Genomic DNA, 14116 nt, shown 5'->3' with positions numbered 1-14116 from the left:
AGGCACAGGTGGAAAGCTGTTGTAGGCTATGCAGAAACAAGTGTGTGTATCCTCATACAGTAGAACCATGAGGGAGGTGTGTTTGATCAGGATTCTACAGTTCAACAGTTACTTAAGAGTGTGGATGAACAAAGGGACCTTGGTGTTCAAATCCATACATCTCTCAAGGTCACTGCACAGGTTGATAGGGTAGTTAAGAAGGCCTATAGGATGCTAGGCTTCATTAACAGGGGGATTGAGTTCAAGAGTAGAGAGGTCATGTTGCAACTCTACAAATCTCTGGAGATTTACCAGGATGTTGCCTGGTTTGGAGAACAAGTCATATGAGGCAAGGTTAGCAGAGCTGGGACTTTTCTCTTTGGAGCATAGAAGAATGAGAGGGGACGATAGAGGTCTACAAGATTATGAGAGGCATTGATAGGGTGGATAGTCAGTACCTGCTTCCCAGGACACAAATAGCAAACACCAGAGGGCATATGTACAAAGTTAAGGGAGGGATATTTAGGGGAGACAACAGGGGTAGTTTTTTAATATATATACACACACAGAGGGTTGTGAGTGCCTGGAATGACTTGCCAGGGATGGTGGTGGAGGCTAAAAAATTAGGGGTACTTAAGAACCTCTTGGACAGGCACATGGATGAAAGAAAAATTGAAGGTTATGGGGTAATGTGGGTTTAGTACTTTTTTTAAAGGATTATATGGGTCGTACTGTGCCATTCCTGATGAAGGGTCTCAGCCCGAAACGTTGGCTACTCTTTTCTCAGCCTGGCCTGCTGAGTTCTTCCAGCATTGTGTACATATTCTGTACTGTACTGTAGTGTTCTATGGTTCTAAAGTTTGATTACAAGTTAAGGAATTTGAGGAGATCTTTGCGAATACATTTCAACCATGGCAAAGATTGATTGATACTATACCGCCCCAGGTGTTGAAACTGGGGTTCATAACAGGAGATGTTAGGGGTAAGTTTTTTTTTATAAACACAGAGAGTGGTGAGTGTGTGGAATGGGCTCCCGGCAACTGTGGTGGAGGCAGATATGATAAGGTCTTTTAAGAGACTCCTGGATAGGTACATGGACCTTAGAAAAATAGAGGGCTATGGGTAACCTTAGGTAATTCCTGAAGTCAGTACATGTAGATTTTCTATGTTTCTGTAACAAGAAATTTGAGACCTTTGTGAGCACAAAGACAGAAATATAACGTGTTGTTGTATTGAGAATGAAGTGATGTTAAAAAGCCAAACACCAGGAAAGGATTTAGAAGAACACCGGTTTCGAAAACCTCCGTCATCTTTCGAGTCCTCCCAAACAGAGGGGCGGCGCTGCGGATACCGGTGTCGGGGCTCTCGCCTCGGCTGCTGGGCGGCCCATCTCTCGCTTGTTGTCAGTCGCGACTTCCTGGAGACGGCGGGAAGGGGAGTGGAGGCGTTGGGCGATTTGAATACGCGGAAACTCGCTGGCGGCGGCTGGGTGTCGGACGGCGACAAGCGGGGACGGGAGTGTGTCAGTGGGCGTGGGCGCTGGCGCGGAAGCGGCGCCTTCGGGAGCTGTCGGTGTTCCCCGGGGACAGGTGAAAAGTGGCCCAGGTGGCGGCAGCGGCGGCGGCGGCGACGGCCGGTGTCACGGCAGGGACCGGGCCGGGCCGGGCCAGCGGATTGTAAACACAGCGCCGAGGTTTCGCCACGTCACGGAAAGTCCTGCCAGCCGCTACCCTCCACGTTCCTCCTGCGCCAGATTTGCCTTCACGTTGCATACGCTTTCCCTTCTCATTTGTTTTTTTTAAAAAGTAACTTTGATTTTTTTTTTTGGCATCCAGACATTGTGACGGTCTTAAACAGTCTTTACTGGGTGTATATTTCGATTTTGCGAACAGCATTACCTGTAATCGAATTGTATACAACACCTTATTGAACCAGAAGACCACTTAATTTTAAGTGTCGTAGACCAAAGCTGTAGGCGTGGTTGCTCGTGTCAGTGCTATTCCAAGCGAGGATTTTGGGTGGGGTATCATCAGTTTTCTTTTATGCCAAGCCTTTTTTTTTCTTTGAAGAGCACTGGTTTTGAGAACCTGTACTATTTGTAACTAGTACAGTTTATAATAACGAAATCAAAATTGGAACTTGGGGGAAAAATTATATTTAGTTTTTTTCCCCCCCCAATATGGACATGACTTGATAGGCAGCTCTTCCCCGTTGACATTTACTGATGGTCAACCCTGATAATTTTGCCAGCAAGTGAAAAGTAATCCAAAACAAGTCAGCTTTTTTTTTCCAGTTTTGAGGTACGTTACCTCCTCTAAATAATTAAACATGACTGCTTCGACCTGGGGCCTCGTCATGAACGTGGTGAACAGTATCGTGGGAGTCAGCGTACTCACCATGCCGTTCTGCTTTAGACAGGTGAGTGATGATTTGTTTAGCTGAGGCATACTTTTAGTATCTTGTGTATTAACAATCTTTTTAAGTGTGAAAGACTCAATTTAAATGACATGATAGTAAATACGCTTTAGCTAGGAAGTTGTGGTTACTGCAGTACGTAAGTAATATGCAGTTTGGTTGCTGTCATTTACCTGCTGTTCTCCAAATATTGACTTTAAGGTTCCTCCAGTCACTGTAAGAACCTTAAGAGCCATTATTTGGAGAAGAGTAGGTAAATTTAGTGTCTTGACTTTATCATACAATATTGAAGTAGGTTAATGGATTATTCCTGCAATATTTATTGCAAAATATTATTTCCTCAAATTTTGCTGGGAAAGATGCACCTCAATGGTATGCACAGAGTGTCAGCATCTCAGAGCATCTATCTTGGGCCCAACACATGCAATCACAAAGAAGGCATACCAGTGGCCATACTTTATTAAGGGAATTTGATATGTCACCAAAGACATGTCTTTATTTGGTGGAGAGCATTCTGAGTCATAAGGTCGTAGACTTGGTCAACTCCAACACAAGCACAACTCTGCTCACCATAGTGGACATCTTCAAGAGGTGGTACTTCAAGAAGGCAGCATCCATCATCTAGGCCCACACTATGTGGAACATTTCCTCTTCCCATTACTGCCTTTGTGGAGGAGGTTCAGGAGCCTGAAGACCCACACTCATCGTTTTAGGGAATTCAGATTTCTGAATGATCCATGAACAATACCTCGCATTGTTCATCTTTACCATTTGTCTCTCCCACCACCTTCATCCGTTTCCCCAACATCCACCTTCTCCAGCAAGTTTAAAAGCTGTCAAATTTTTCCATTTTTCATTATTACTGTAACTTCTGTAACTTGTGTACTGTAAGTTACACAATAAAAATCATCTGTTAGTAGTGATGTTAGTATCTATAAACAATATTATGTTTATCAACAGTAACTGCTTCAACTAAATGGGAATAACTTGGTGTTTTAAAAGTTGCAAGTAAGTTATCATAAGGAGGTCACTGCATGGGTATTTTATCAATAGTTGCACTATTCTCCTCATATCCATTCCTATAGAACTCTGCAACACACATAAAATGCTGGAGGAACTCAGCAGGCCAGGCAGCATCTATTGGGGGGGGGGGGGATGTTGTGATGGAAATAACTGGTTCTTTGAGTCTCAACAGTAGAGGCCTGGACACACACAGTTTTAATAATAAGGAATTTATTTACAAGGGGAAGTCGGGTTAACACAAGCAACTACAATACACAGGAAGCGGTGTGGGGACAGGGTACGGTTACACAAACAAAGAACAAGGGAAAAGCACTACGACAGCTATCCCCCTTGACCTTGGATAGCCACGGCTCCCTTACCAGGACAAACGATAGACCTTCCCAAACATAAATCAATGCACTTACCTTCAATGAGGTGGTCTGTAAGAGAGCGCAAGCCAGGGCCAAGTCTCACCTTTTATAGCATGGGGCTGGGCGAGATAATCCAATTAAGGTGACCAATAATTTAGGTGTGCATTGATTAGTTGGGAGGGACCAAATGTTGATTGGCGTGTGGTGTGTCCTCCGACCAGCCAGGTGGCAGTGCGTCTGTCACGTGGCCGGTATCTCTGGATACAGTGGGGGAAGAGTACAGTTAACCTTTCAGGCTGAGACCCTGGCAGAGCGTCAGCCCGAAATGCCAACTGTACTTTCCCCCCCATAGATGCTGCCTGGCCTGCTGAGTCCTCCAGCATTTTGGATTTCCAGCATCTGCAGACTTTCTCTTACAAAATTGTGGATGAGTTACTATTTTTTAAAGTTGATCAACATGTTGCTTCAGCATGATTTTTTAAAGAAGTGTTATTTGTATGTAGTCTTTTAAAATGTAGAAATATTCAAAAACAATTTTCTGGAAATGAATTGAAAGAAATGTGATTAGGAACCATAAGAGGGAATGTAACTAGTTATGTAATTAGTTTACAACCAAATACAAAGCAGCAGTAAAGTAGCAAGAGAATAGCAATTATATGCCAGTAAGGTTCAAATCCAAACTTTGTTTTTGAAGCTATTTGTACTCTTAGTGCTTGTTCCTAATCTTGCTGCTGATACGGTGGGAAGAGGAAAGAATGGAGCTTTGTAGAGAAGGAAGGTGAAATTGTAAAGAGACAACACAGGACAGAAAATAGCGTCTGTGTGTGTGGGGGGAGGAGAGGTGGAGGAAATGTATTGGGAATACTGCTTTGAGGTAAATTGCCACAAATTGCATGGAGGCCCTGGTTCAAACTACTCATTTGGCAAAAATATTCACATAAAAAGATGAGAAAGTGTGCAGATGCTGGAAATCTAAGCAACACACGAAAAGTGCTGGAGGAACTCGGTAGGACATGTAGCATCTATGGAAAAGAGTCCCATGTTTTGGGCTGAGAATCAGGCTAATTGTCATAAGTCATGAAGTTTGTTCTGTGGCAGGACCACAGTACAGACATAACAAATTACTATAAGGCACAATAAAAATACAGTGCTGAAGAGAAGTTGTGATGTAAAACATTGAATGAGGGTCTCCAGGCTCCTGTACCTCCTCCCTAATGGTAGTAGTGAGAAGAGGACATAACCCGGATGGCGAGAGCCCTTTATGATGGATGCAGCCGCCTTTAGGCGCTGCTTCCGGAAGATGTCCTCCGCAGCTTGTGCCCGTGATGGAACTGCTGAATTTATAGATGACGACAGAATCTCAGCAGATCTGTTGTTTGGTACTGAAAGTGTGTGGCTTCAGGTGTTGTTCTTGGAATTTGATGTTTGCCTGCTTCTGTAGTTAATTTAAATGTTGAAGAAATGAATGCTGATGCAAAGGAATCGTTGTTCATTGAGGAAGTTCTGTTTTGGACAATATTCTCACCTGTGCAAGCACCACATGATTTAGTAATCTTTTGCATTAGTGTGCTCAAACAGCAGTCTTGTCTTATCACCTTGTGCAGCAATTTTACATTGAACTTATTGCATGTAAACTGTCTGAGGCACAATTATTATGTAAAAATTCATGCCTCATTTTGTTTTTGTAGTTTAACCATGACTCCAGTTTGTCGCTTTCCAATCATCTCCTGATTTCTGTAATTAAATTAAAACTTGAAGTAAACGCACACAAAATGCTGGAGGAGCTCTGCAGGTCAGTCAGCATCTATGGAAATGAATAAACAATCAACCCTTCTTCAGGACTAGAAAGGAAGTGGGAAGTTGGCAGAATAAAAAGGTGGGGGGAGGGGAAGGAGGATAGCTAGAAGGTTAAACGTAAATTTTATTATCAAAGTACATCTATATCACCGCATACAACCCTGAGATTTATTTTCCTGTGGGCATACGTGGTAAATCTATAGAATAGATAAGAGATGAGAGTGGGCCGTAGCAGAAAAGAAAGGAGGAGGGGTCTTGGGGGAGTTATAGACAGGTGAGGCCGGAGTGGAGAATAGAAGAAATCAGATTCCTTCTTCTCCAGGCCTTTGTACTTTGATAATAAAATTTACTTTGAACTTTGATCAGATTCCTTCCTCTCTAGCCCTTACCTTTTTTCTACCCACCTGGCCTCACCTATCGCCTTCCAGCTATCCTCCTTCCCCTACCCCACTTTTTATTATAGCATCTTCCAACCCTAATCCTTCCCAACCTTAAAGAAGGGTCTCCGCCTGAAATGTCTTATGTTTCTTCATTTCCATAAATGCTGCCTGACCCGCTGCATTTCTCTAGCAATTTGTGTGTGTTGCTTTGGATTTTCAGTATCTACGGAATTCGTATTTATTGTATATATGATATAGCTTTTCAAGAAAGGAATCGAGGGTTCCATTAATTTTGAATGGCATCTTTCACATTTTGACCGAATTGGAACCTTGGATCTGTTCTCTGGTATAATGTTTATCATAGATGTGGCATCATTTGGTGTTTAACCCCTTTTCATGTTGCCAGTATGGCTGAAACTGTCTGTGTCCTAGGTGTGTCTTATGCTTTTATACCAAATTGCATTAAAATGTAATCCACTCATACAAATTTATTGAATAATCCAAATTTGCTTTACACAGAATTTCAATGATTATATATTTTAAAAGTAAATACGGTCTGGAAGTATAATCAAGATGCAGTAGTAACATTAACTTCTTTCATGTCTTGTAGGCTTGGGTCATGTTTCATTCCACTATCTCTCTCAGACATCTTTTTTATTGTTAACGTAGCAGGTATTAGAGTTGTATGATGCCTCATTGGTATTTCACAGACATTGTCTTGCCATCTGGCTTCAGCTCACATGACACACAGTATTTTACTGAAAAGTAATCAGTGTTCTTTATCTTTTGAAAGGATAATCCTACTGAAAAGTGTGGGTCCTAACGAGTTTCAGTTTTGTTAAACATAAGATTCTTGGTATTAGAGAGAATTGCATTTTTATTGTTTCTAATTCATTTCAGTTTGGTTCCCATTTGCCTTTTAGGTCCATATTCAATACAGGATTTGCCCATGTCTGTAGTTTGTGTGTCTTTTAAAAGATTCATAAAGCTGTTAGACTCTAACATCAATGACTACCTTTTATGGTTGTCCTGCTGGGTAAAGTCATATTGGATAGGAAGTAGCAACAAGCATCATTGTAGATTTTTGTTTCTTTTAAACTTCAGGGGTTATTTTGATCAAGGTTTTTAAGACTGGTCAATTCAGTATGACAGGTTTGCCCAAAAGCTGACTAAGATTTTTACCACATTTAAAATTCTCTGATTGCTGCATCAAATGGTGTCACTGTGTTAGGCAAATCTGGAGTTGTCTCTTAATTGTTAAGCAACACACACAAAAATGCTGGAGGAACTCAACAGGCCAGGCAGCATCTCTATAGGAAAGAGTAACAATTGACATTTACACAACCTGGTATGGAAGTTGTCCTGTCCAAGACCGGAAGAAGCTGCAGAAGATAGGGAACATAGCCCAGCACATCACACAAACCAATCTTCCATCCTTGGACCCACTTTACACCACACGCTGTCGGAGCAGTGCTGCCAGGATAATCAAGGACAAGACCCACCCAGCCAACACACTTTTTGTCCCTCTTCGCTCCGGGAGAAGGTTCAGGAGAATGAAGATTCGTATGGCCAGATTTGGGAACAGCTTCTTTCAACTGTGATAAGACTGCCGAACAGATCCTGACCCGGATCTGGGCCGTACCTTCCAAATATCTGGACCTGATTTGCACTACCTTACTTTCCCTTTTCTATTTTCTAATTATGATTTATAATTTAAATTTTTATTATACTTTGATTTGTACTTCAGGGAGCGCGAAACGCAGAAACAAATATCACTGTGATGATTGTATGCTCTAGTATCAATTGTTTGGTGACAATAAAGTTTTGGGCCAAAAATCTTCCTCAGGACTTTGGGGGGGGGGGGGGTGGGGGGGGAGAAGACAAGGTCAGAGAGTTCTGATGAAGAGTCTCGGTCCGAAATGTCGACTGTACTTCCTATGGATGCTGCCTGGCCTGCTGCGTTTCACCAGCATTTTGTGTGTATTGCTTGAATTTCCAGCATCTGCAGATTTCCTCGTGTTTGAGGTCAGAGTAAGAAGGTGGGGGAGGGGAGGAAGAAATACAAGGTAGTAGGTGACAGGTGAAACCAGGAGAAGGGGAGGGTTGAAGTAAAGAGCTGGGAAGTCGATTGAAAGAGATAAAGGGCTGGAGAAGGCGGAATCTGATGAGAGGACAGAAGGCAGTGGAAGAAAGGGAAGAGGGAGGAGTACCAGAGAGAGGTGATGGGTAGGAATGGAGATAAGGTGAGAGAGGGAAGTAGAATGGGGAATAGTGAGGGGGGTGGGGGACACCGGAAGTTTGAGAAAATGATGTTCGTGCCATCAGGCTGGAGGCGTAGAATATAAGGTGTTGCTCCTCCAATCCTGAGTGTGGCTTCATTGTGGCAGTAAAGGAAGCCATGGACTGAAATGTCAGAATGGGAATGGGAAGTGGAATTAAAATGGGTGGCTACTGGGAGATCCCACTTTTCCTGATGGACAGAGCATAGGTGCTTGGCTGGGTAGCTTCCATCCTGGGATGGCATGAATCCCATTCTCCTGTGCAGTTCTAGTCTTCTACCTATAGGAAAGGTATCAAGAAGATTGAAAGAAAACATAAATTTATAAGGATTTATAAGAATTTATAGGGAAAGGTTGAATCCGTTTGGACTTCATTCTCTAAAGCATAGGAGAATGAGGGCAGATTTGATAGAGATATATAAAATCATAAAGGGTATAGATAGGATAAATGCAAGCAGGCTTTTTCCACTGAGGTTGGGTAAGACTAGAACTAGAGGTCATAGGTTAGGGGGTCAAAGGAAGAATTGAGGGGGAACCTGAGGGGGAACATCTTCAACAGATTGGTGTGAGTGTGGAACGAACTGCCAGCAGAAGTTCTGTATGTGGGTTTGATTGTAACATTCACACAAGTACATGGATGGGAGCCGTATGGAGGGCTGTGGTCCAGGATCAAGTTGATGGGACTAGGCAGAATAACAGTTCAGCATGGACTCAATGGGCCTATAGTCAGGTACTCTATAGCTTTGACTATATGTGAGATTTGCATGAATATTTTGGTTACTGACCTTGAGGTATCACGACTGCCGCAGAAACTTGTAGGATTCACTGGTTTAAAGATGAGCAGCTCTTTGGCTTATTTTTGTTGTTTAGGCTAAAAAGGCTGAAGTGGCAGCTCTGGGGCATGCCTAAAGCGGTGTTTTGACTACTGCTGCATGTTTTTCTTATAGCAGCAAGTCCAGGGCAGAAGTGCTCCCTCTGCCTCTTGTGATACCTGCCTTGTATCTCCATAATTACTTGTTTTTGCTATGCTTCATTCTATCAATTCCCTGGAAAATGTGGATGTAGATGAAATAGAGATGTCCTATAACTGATCTGCTAAATATAATGAAACCTTGAATTGCTGTATCCACAGTGTTTAATAAACTGCCATTTTTACGAATGCCCATCTTGAAATTTTGCACTTTGGGGTGTTGGGAATTTTGTTATTTCATTTTTATCTGTTTTATGTTCATGCATTTGTTGCAACAAAAGTTCATTAAGATGAAACATTAACTCTTCCTTCTCTCTTTTAATTTCCAGCTGCTCTGCAATATTTGTAATTCATTATTGGTCTTCCTTTTATTTCTTTCTGTCTAAAGAACAGGCATTCTTAACTAAAGGCCAAGAAAATCAGCTTCCTGGATTTTAAAACTCTACTTTCATAATAGCACATAAGGAATTACTCAAGTAAATAAAATACTAGGCAGATTAATAGCTCAGCATAGACCAGATGGTCCAAAGGGCCTGTTTCTATGCTGCAGTACTTTATGACTCTATAACTTAGATGAATAGTACGAATGTCTTTATTTGATTTCAGATTTTTGGGAATTAAAATGAAATCCATCTTTAATAGTCTTGTGGACTAAGGTGTACAGCTCAGTTACATACAATTATCTGATGTTTAGGTCAGATTCAAAATGCTTTCAGCACAAGGCAGACAGGCAAACAGTTCAGAGTGGACTGAATTATTAATAACTGATTTAAAATTGTTAATGCATGTTCAGTAAGATCAATTCTTCTCTGGTTCATAAGCTCTGGTGATGTGTTCCTATTAAAATAGATGTCTTGTTTTTTTTTAACCCTTAGTGTGGAATTGCATTAGGTGTTGTGCTGCTCCTCTTCTGTTCCTGGATGACCCACCAGTCCTGTATGTTCCTGGTGAAGGCAGCAAACACGAGCAAGCGGAGGACATATGCTGGTCTTGGTAAGTCACATTTGCGTGGTACCAGGTGATGTAATTTGTAAAATCTACAACCCAGTCCTTGCACAGCAATTTAAGCTGTTGCATCTTTGCTGGACCGAGTGAAATGAACGTTCTCAACTTCGCAAAGCACTTTGAAACAATCATATTCAATTGACATGCACTCAGGTGAACTTCAGGAATTACTGGTGCAAGACTACTCTAAAGTCAACAGATTCCATGCAGGTTTAAAAATGTGTAAGGAGACAGGAGGATGAGATTATTTGGTGGTGTTCATAGTGGAAGTATCTTTGGCTGTTTCCTGGAGACATGAGACTGCAGAGTCTGGAATCTGCAGCAAAAAACAATTTGCTTGAGGAACTAAGTGAGTTTAGCAGTACCTGTGGGATGTAAAGCAGCCAACATAGTCAAAGATGCCATCCACCCACTTTGGGCATCCTCTTCTCTCCCTTTTCCCATTGGGTAGAAGATACAAAAGGCTGAATACATGGTTCACCTGCCTCAAGGACAGCTTGTACACATTGTTGTGAGTGTATTGAATAATTCCCTCATACATTAAGATGGACTTTTGACCTTACAGTCTATTGAGTTATGATCTTGTACCTTATTTTCTACCTGTGTTGTGTTTTCTCTGTAGCTAATAAAATTTTCTCGGGCTTCCAGCTGGGTATAGGTATCAATTATAACCAACCTTTCGATGACAAACTCTGCCATCTTCAGGAATGATGCCTGGGCATGTCTAGTCAGGTGGTATTTATACCCCTGTAGTCCACCTCTGCTGATGGGTTAGTCCTTACCTAATCAGTTTTCTGCTCTCCCAACTTGTTTACAATCGAATTCCAGTTCTTACATAGAGCGCTCCTTTGTCTTTGTTAAAATTCTTCTAGTTTTATTTCAATTGTTTCCTTTACCAGGCTGCCCCAAAAGCCATCGGCATGGCACAGTAGTTTGCCGTCAAAGTCAGTCTTACAGCCATTGCGAATGCAGTGTCCTACTACCACAGATTTCTCCGGGTAACCTAAACGGATACACCTCCTGTGCTCCTTGATGTGTGTTTCCACTGTGCATCCCATCCGGCCAAAATGCGCTGCTCTGCTTTCACAGGGAATTCAGTGAACACCAGCTGTCCTGAATCCCAGGTCACTTTTGACCCGCAGAAGCTGTGATTTGAGCTTCCTCACAGGTTTGTGGATGGTATTAATTTGGTATTTCTTCAGGATCCTGGTGATTCTTCCAGAAACCGTGGAAATAAAGGGAATAAAGGTTACCACCAGACTAGACATGCCCAGGCATCATCCTGAAGAAGATGGCAGAGTTTGTCATCGAAATGTCAGTTATAATAACTACCCATAACTGGCTGGAAGCCCAAGAAGAGTTTATTCATCATATGGAAGCCCTAGATCCTTTTTCTCTTTAGCTGTTACACTTTATTCTGCACACTATTATTGTTTAACTTTGTAATGATTTGATCTATATGAACCGTGTGCAAGATAACCTTTTCACTGTACCCCAGGAAATGTGAGCATAATAAACCAATGCCAATCTATGTTGACAGTTTCCCCCCCTCAGATGTTGCTTGGAATTCTTCCAGCAATTTGCTTCTTACTTTGATAATTTCCTTTTTACACCTTTTTGTGATGTAATGTGCCAAAAATTAAGAAAAGATGGGAACCTGTAGTGTTTTTTTTAAATAGTGTGTGGTTGAGTTCAAATGTAGGTAATGCCTGAATTATGGTCATAGAAGTTTGCTCTTGGAATTCTCAAATAATTAGGTATAGGAAGAATGTCATCCAGCTGGGAGTGATGCAGGGATGTTACTGGGGCTGGAGGCCTTGAGTTATGAGGTGAGACTCAGTAGGCTGGGGCTATTTTCTCTGGAGTGTAGAAGGCTGATGGGTGATGTTTTTGAGGTATATACAGTTGTGAGAGGCATACATGAGGTGAGTTGTCACAGTCTTATTCTCAGGACAGGAGAGTCGAAAACTAGGGGACATACATTTAAGGTGAGGGGGAAAGTATTTTATAGAGAACCCGAGGGGCAGCTTTTGCACTCAATAATTGGAATAAAGAATGAGCTGTTGGAGGAAATGGTAGAGGCAGGTAGAATTACTATATTTAAAATACAGTTCCTATAAAAATTATTAACTCTGGCCCCCAGAAGTTTTACAACATTGAATCACAGTGGACTTAATTTGGCTTTTATGACACTGATCAACAGAATGTTTTTTGTGTCAAAGTGAAAACAGATCTAAATTAATTACATTTACTAAACACCTATATTATTCACCCCCTTCGAGTCAGTATTTAGTAGATGCACCTTTGGCAGCAATTACAGCCTTGAGTCTATGTCGAAAGGTCTCTATCACCTTTGCACATCTGGACTCTGCAGTTTTTCCCCGTTCTTTACAAAACTGCTCAAGCTCTGTTGGATTGCATTGGGATTGTGAGTGAACATCCCTTTTCAAGTCCAGCCACAAATTCTCAATTGGATTCAGGTGTGGAATCTGACTTGGCCACTCCAGGACATTAACTAGATTTGTTTTCCAGCAAGACAATAACCTCAAGCATAAAACCCAGGCTACATAGGAATGGCTTAAATAAGTCGTAGTTCTCTTGCAGACTGCATCAGGTTTTCCTCTAGGATTTCCCTGTATTTTGTTGCATTCATTTTACCGTCTACCTTCACAAGCCTTCCAGGACCTGTTCCAGTGAAGCATCCCCACAGAATGATGCAGCCACCAGCATGCTTCATGCTTCATGGAAGGGATGGTGTATTTTTGATGATATGTGGTGTTTGGCTTACGCCAAACATAGTGTTCAGTCTGATGGCCAAAAAGCACAATTTTGGTTTAATCAGACCATAGAACCTTCTTCCAATTGACTTCAGAGTCTCCCACATGCTTTCTGGCAAACTCTAGCTGAGATTTCATGTGAATTTTTTCGCTCTCCCATCTCAGCCACTGAAGCTTGTAACTCTTTCAGAGTTGTCATTGGTCTCTTAGTGGCCTCCCTCACTAGTCCCCTTCTTGTACAGTCACTCAGTTTTTGAGGACAGCCTGCTCTCGGCAGACTTACATCTGTGCCATATTCTTTCCATTTCTTGATGATTGACTTAACTGTACTCTAAGGGATATTCAGTGACTTGGAAATTTACTTGTATGCATCTCCTGATTTGTGCCTTTCAATATATTTTTCATGGATTTGCTTGGAGTGTTCTTTTGTCTTCGTAATGTTGGGCTTGAAATTCTGCCCTGTGTTCGTTTAGGAAGAGAGACAACCAACACCGGAATATTACAAAACTTGGGTTTATTGCAGAATTCGTAACTGGCACAGCGAATCCACGGAGTCGCTGGAGAAGGCGCGTTCTGTCTTCCCCTTACAATCTGCTCTTATTTATACCCCTTTTCCCGCCAGCACAACCCCCCGCTACATATTAGGTAATATCGGGCACTTGTGTCCATCTTATTGGCCCGATGCCATACACTCACGAGTTACCTGTTTCTTTTGTTTACTGAATCGCGTGACACTAGTAGTTTTGGTGTAGCGGAATCCCCAGTTTCGCTTCCCCCCTCCCTCGCATTCCGGTCTCCTAATATTACGTGAGCCACTCCTGACCTGTAATGGCAGTCTCGAATTAACCCTAACATTAACCCTAACAGTGGTGTAGTTTTTGCCAGGATACTGACTCACCAACAGTTGGAACTTTCAGATAATGGTGTATTTTTACTACAGCCAATTGAAACACCTTGACTGCACACAGCTTTATATATAACTAAAACGCCTGAACCAGTTGGCTGCACCAGTGATGATTTGGTGTGTCATATTTAAGGGAGTGAATACTTATGCAATCAGTTATTGTTTTATATTTGTAATTAATTTGGATCACTTTGTGGAAAGAGTTGTTTTCTGTTGATCAGTGTCAAAAAAAAGTCA

The 14116-nt window shown here is 41.9% G+C and overlaps 1 protein-coding gene across 2 annotated transcripts in view; it reads left to right on the top strand.

Moving 5' to 3' along the window:
* The first annotated feature begins 1403 nt into the window (after window positions 1–1403).
* Window positions 1404–14116, top strand: part of slc38a10 (solute carrier family 38 member 10) — a 120853-nt gene continuing 108140 nt past the window's right edge. The window contains exons 1-3 of one of the 2 annotated variants that reach the window (XM_073026127.1): window positions 1404–1784; window positions 2273–2397; window positions 10069–10186. In XM_073026127.1, the coding sequence (XP_072882228.1) occupies window positions 2308–2397; window positions 10069–10186 (208 nt within the window). In that variant the 5' untranslated portion in view covers window positions 1404–1784; window positions 2273–2307. Of the gene's footprint in view, window positions 2398–10068; window positions 10187–14116 lie in introns of both variants that reach the window. The other variant, XM_073026126.1, reaches the window with a different exon arrangement.

Source organism: Hemitrygon akajei, chromosome 22, assembly GCF_048418815.1.
Source record: "Hemitrygon akajei chromosome 22, sHemAka1.3, whole genome shotgun sequence".
Lineage (NCBI taxonomy): Eukaryota > Metazoa > Chordata > Chondrichthyes > Myliobatiformes > Dasyatidae > Hemitrygon > Hemitrygon akajei.
Note: the sequence above shows the minus strand (reverse complement) of the source record. Positions and strands in the feature narration are given on the sequence as shown.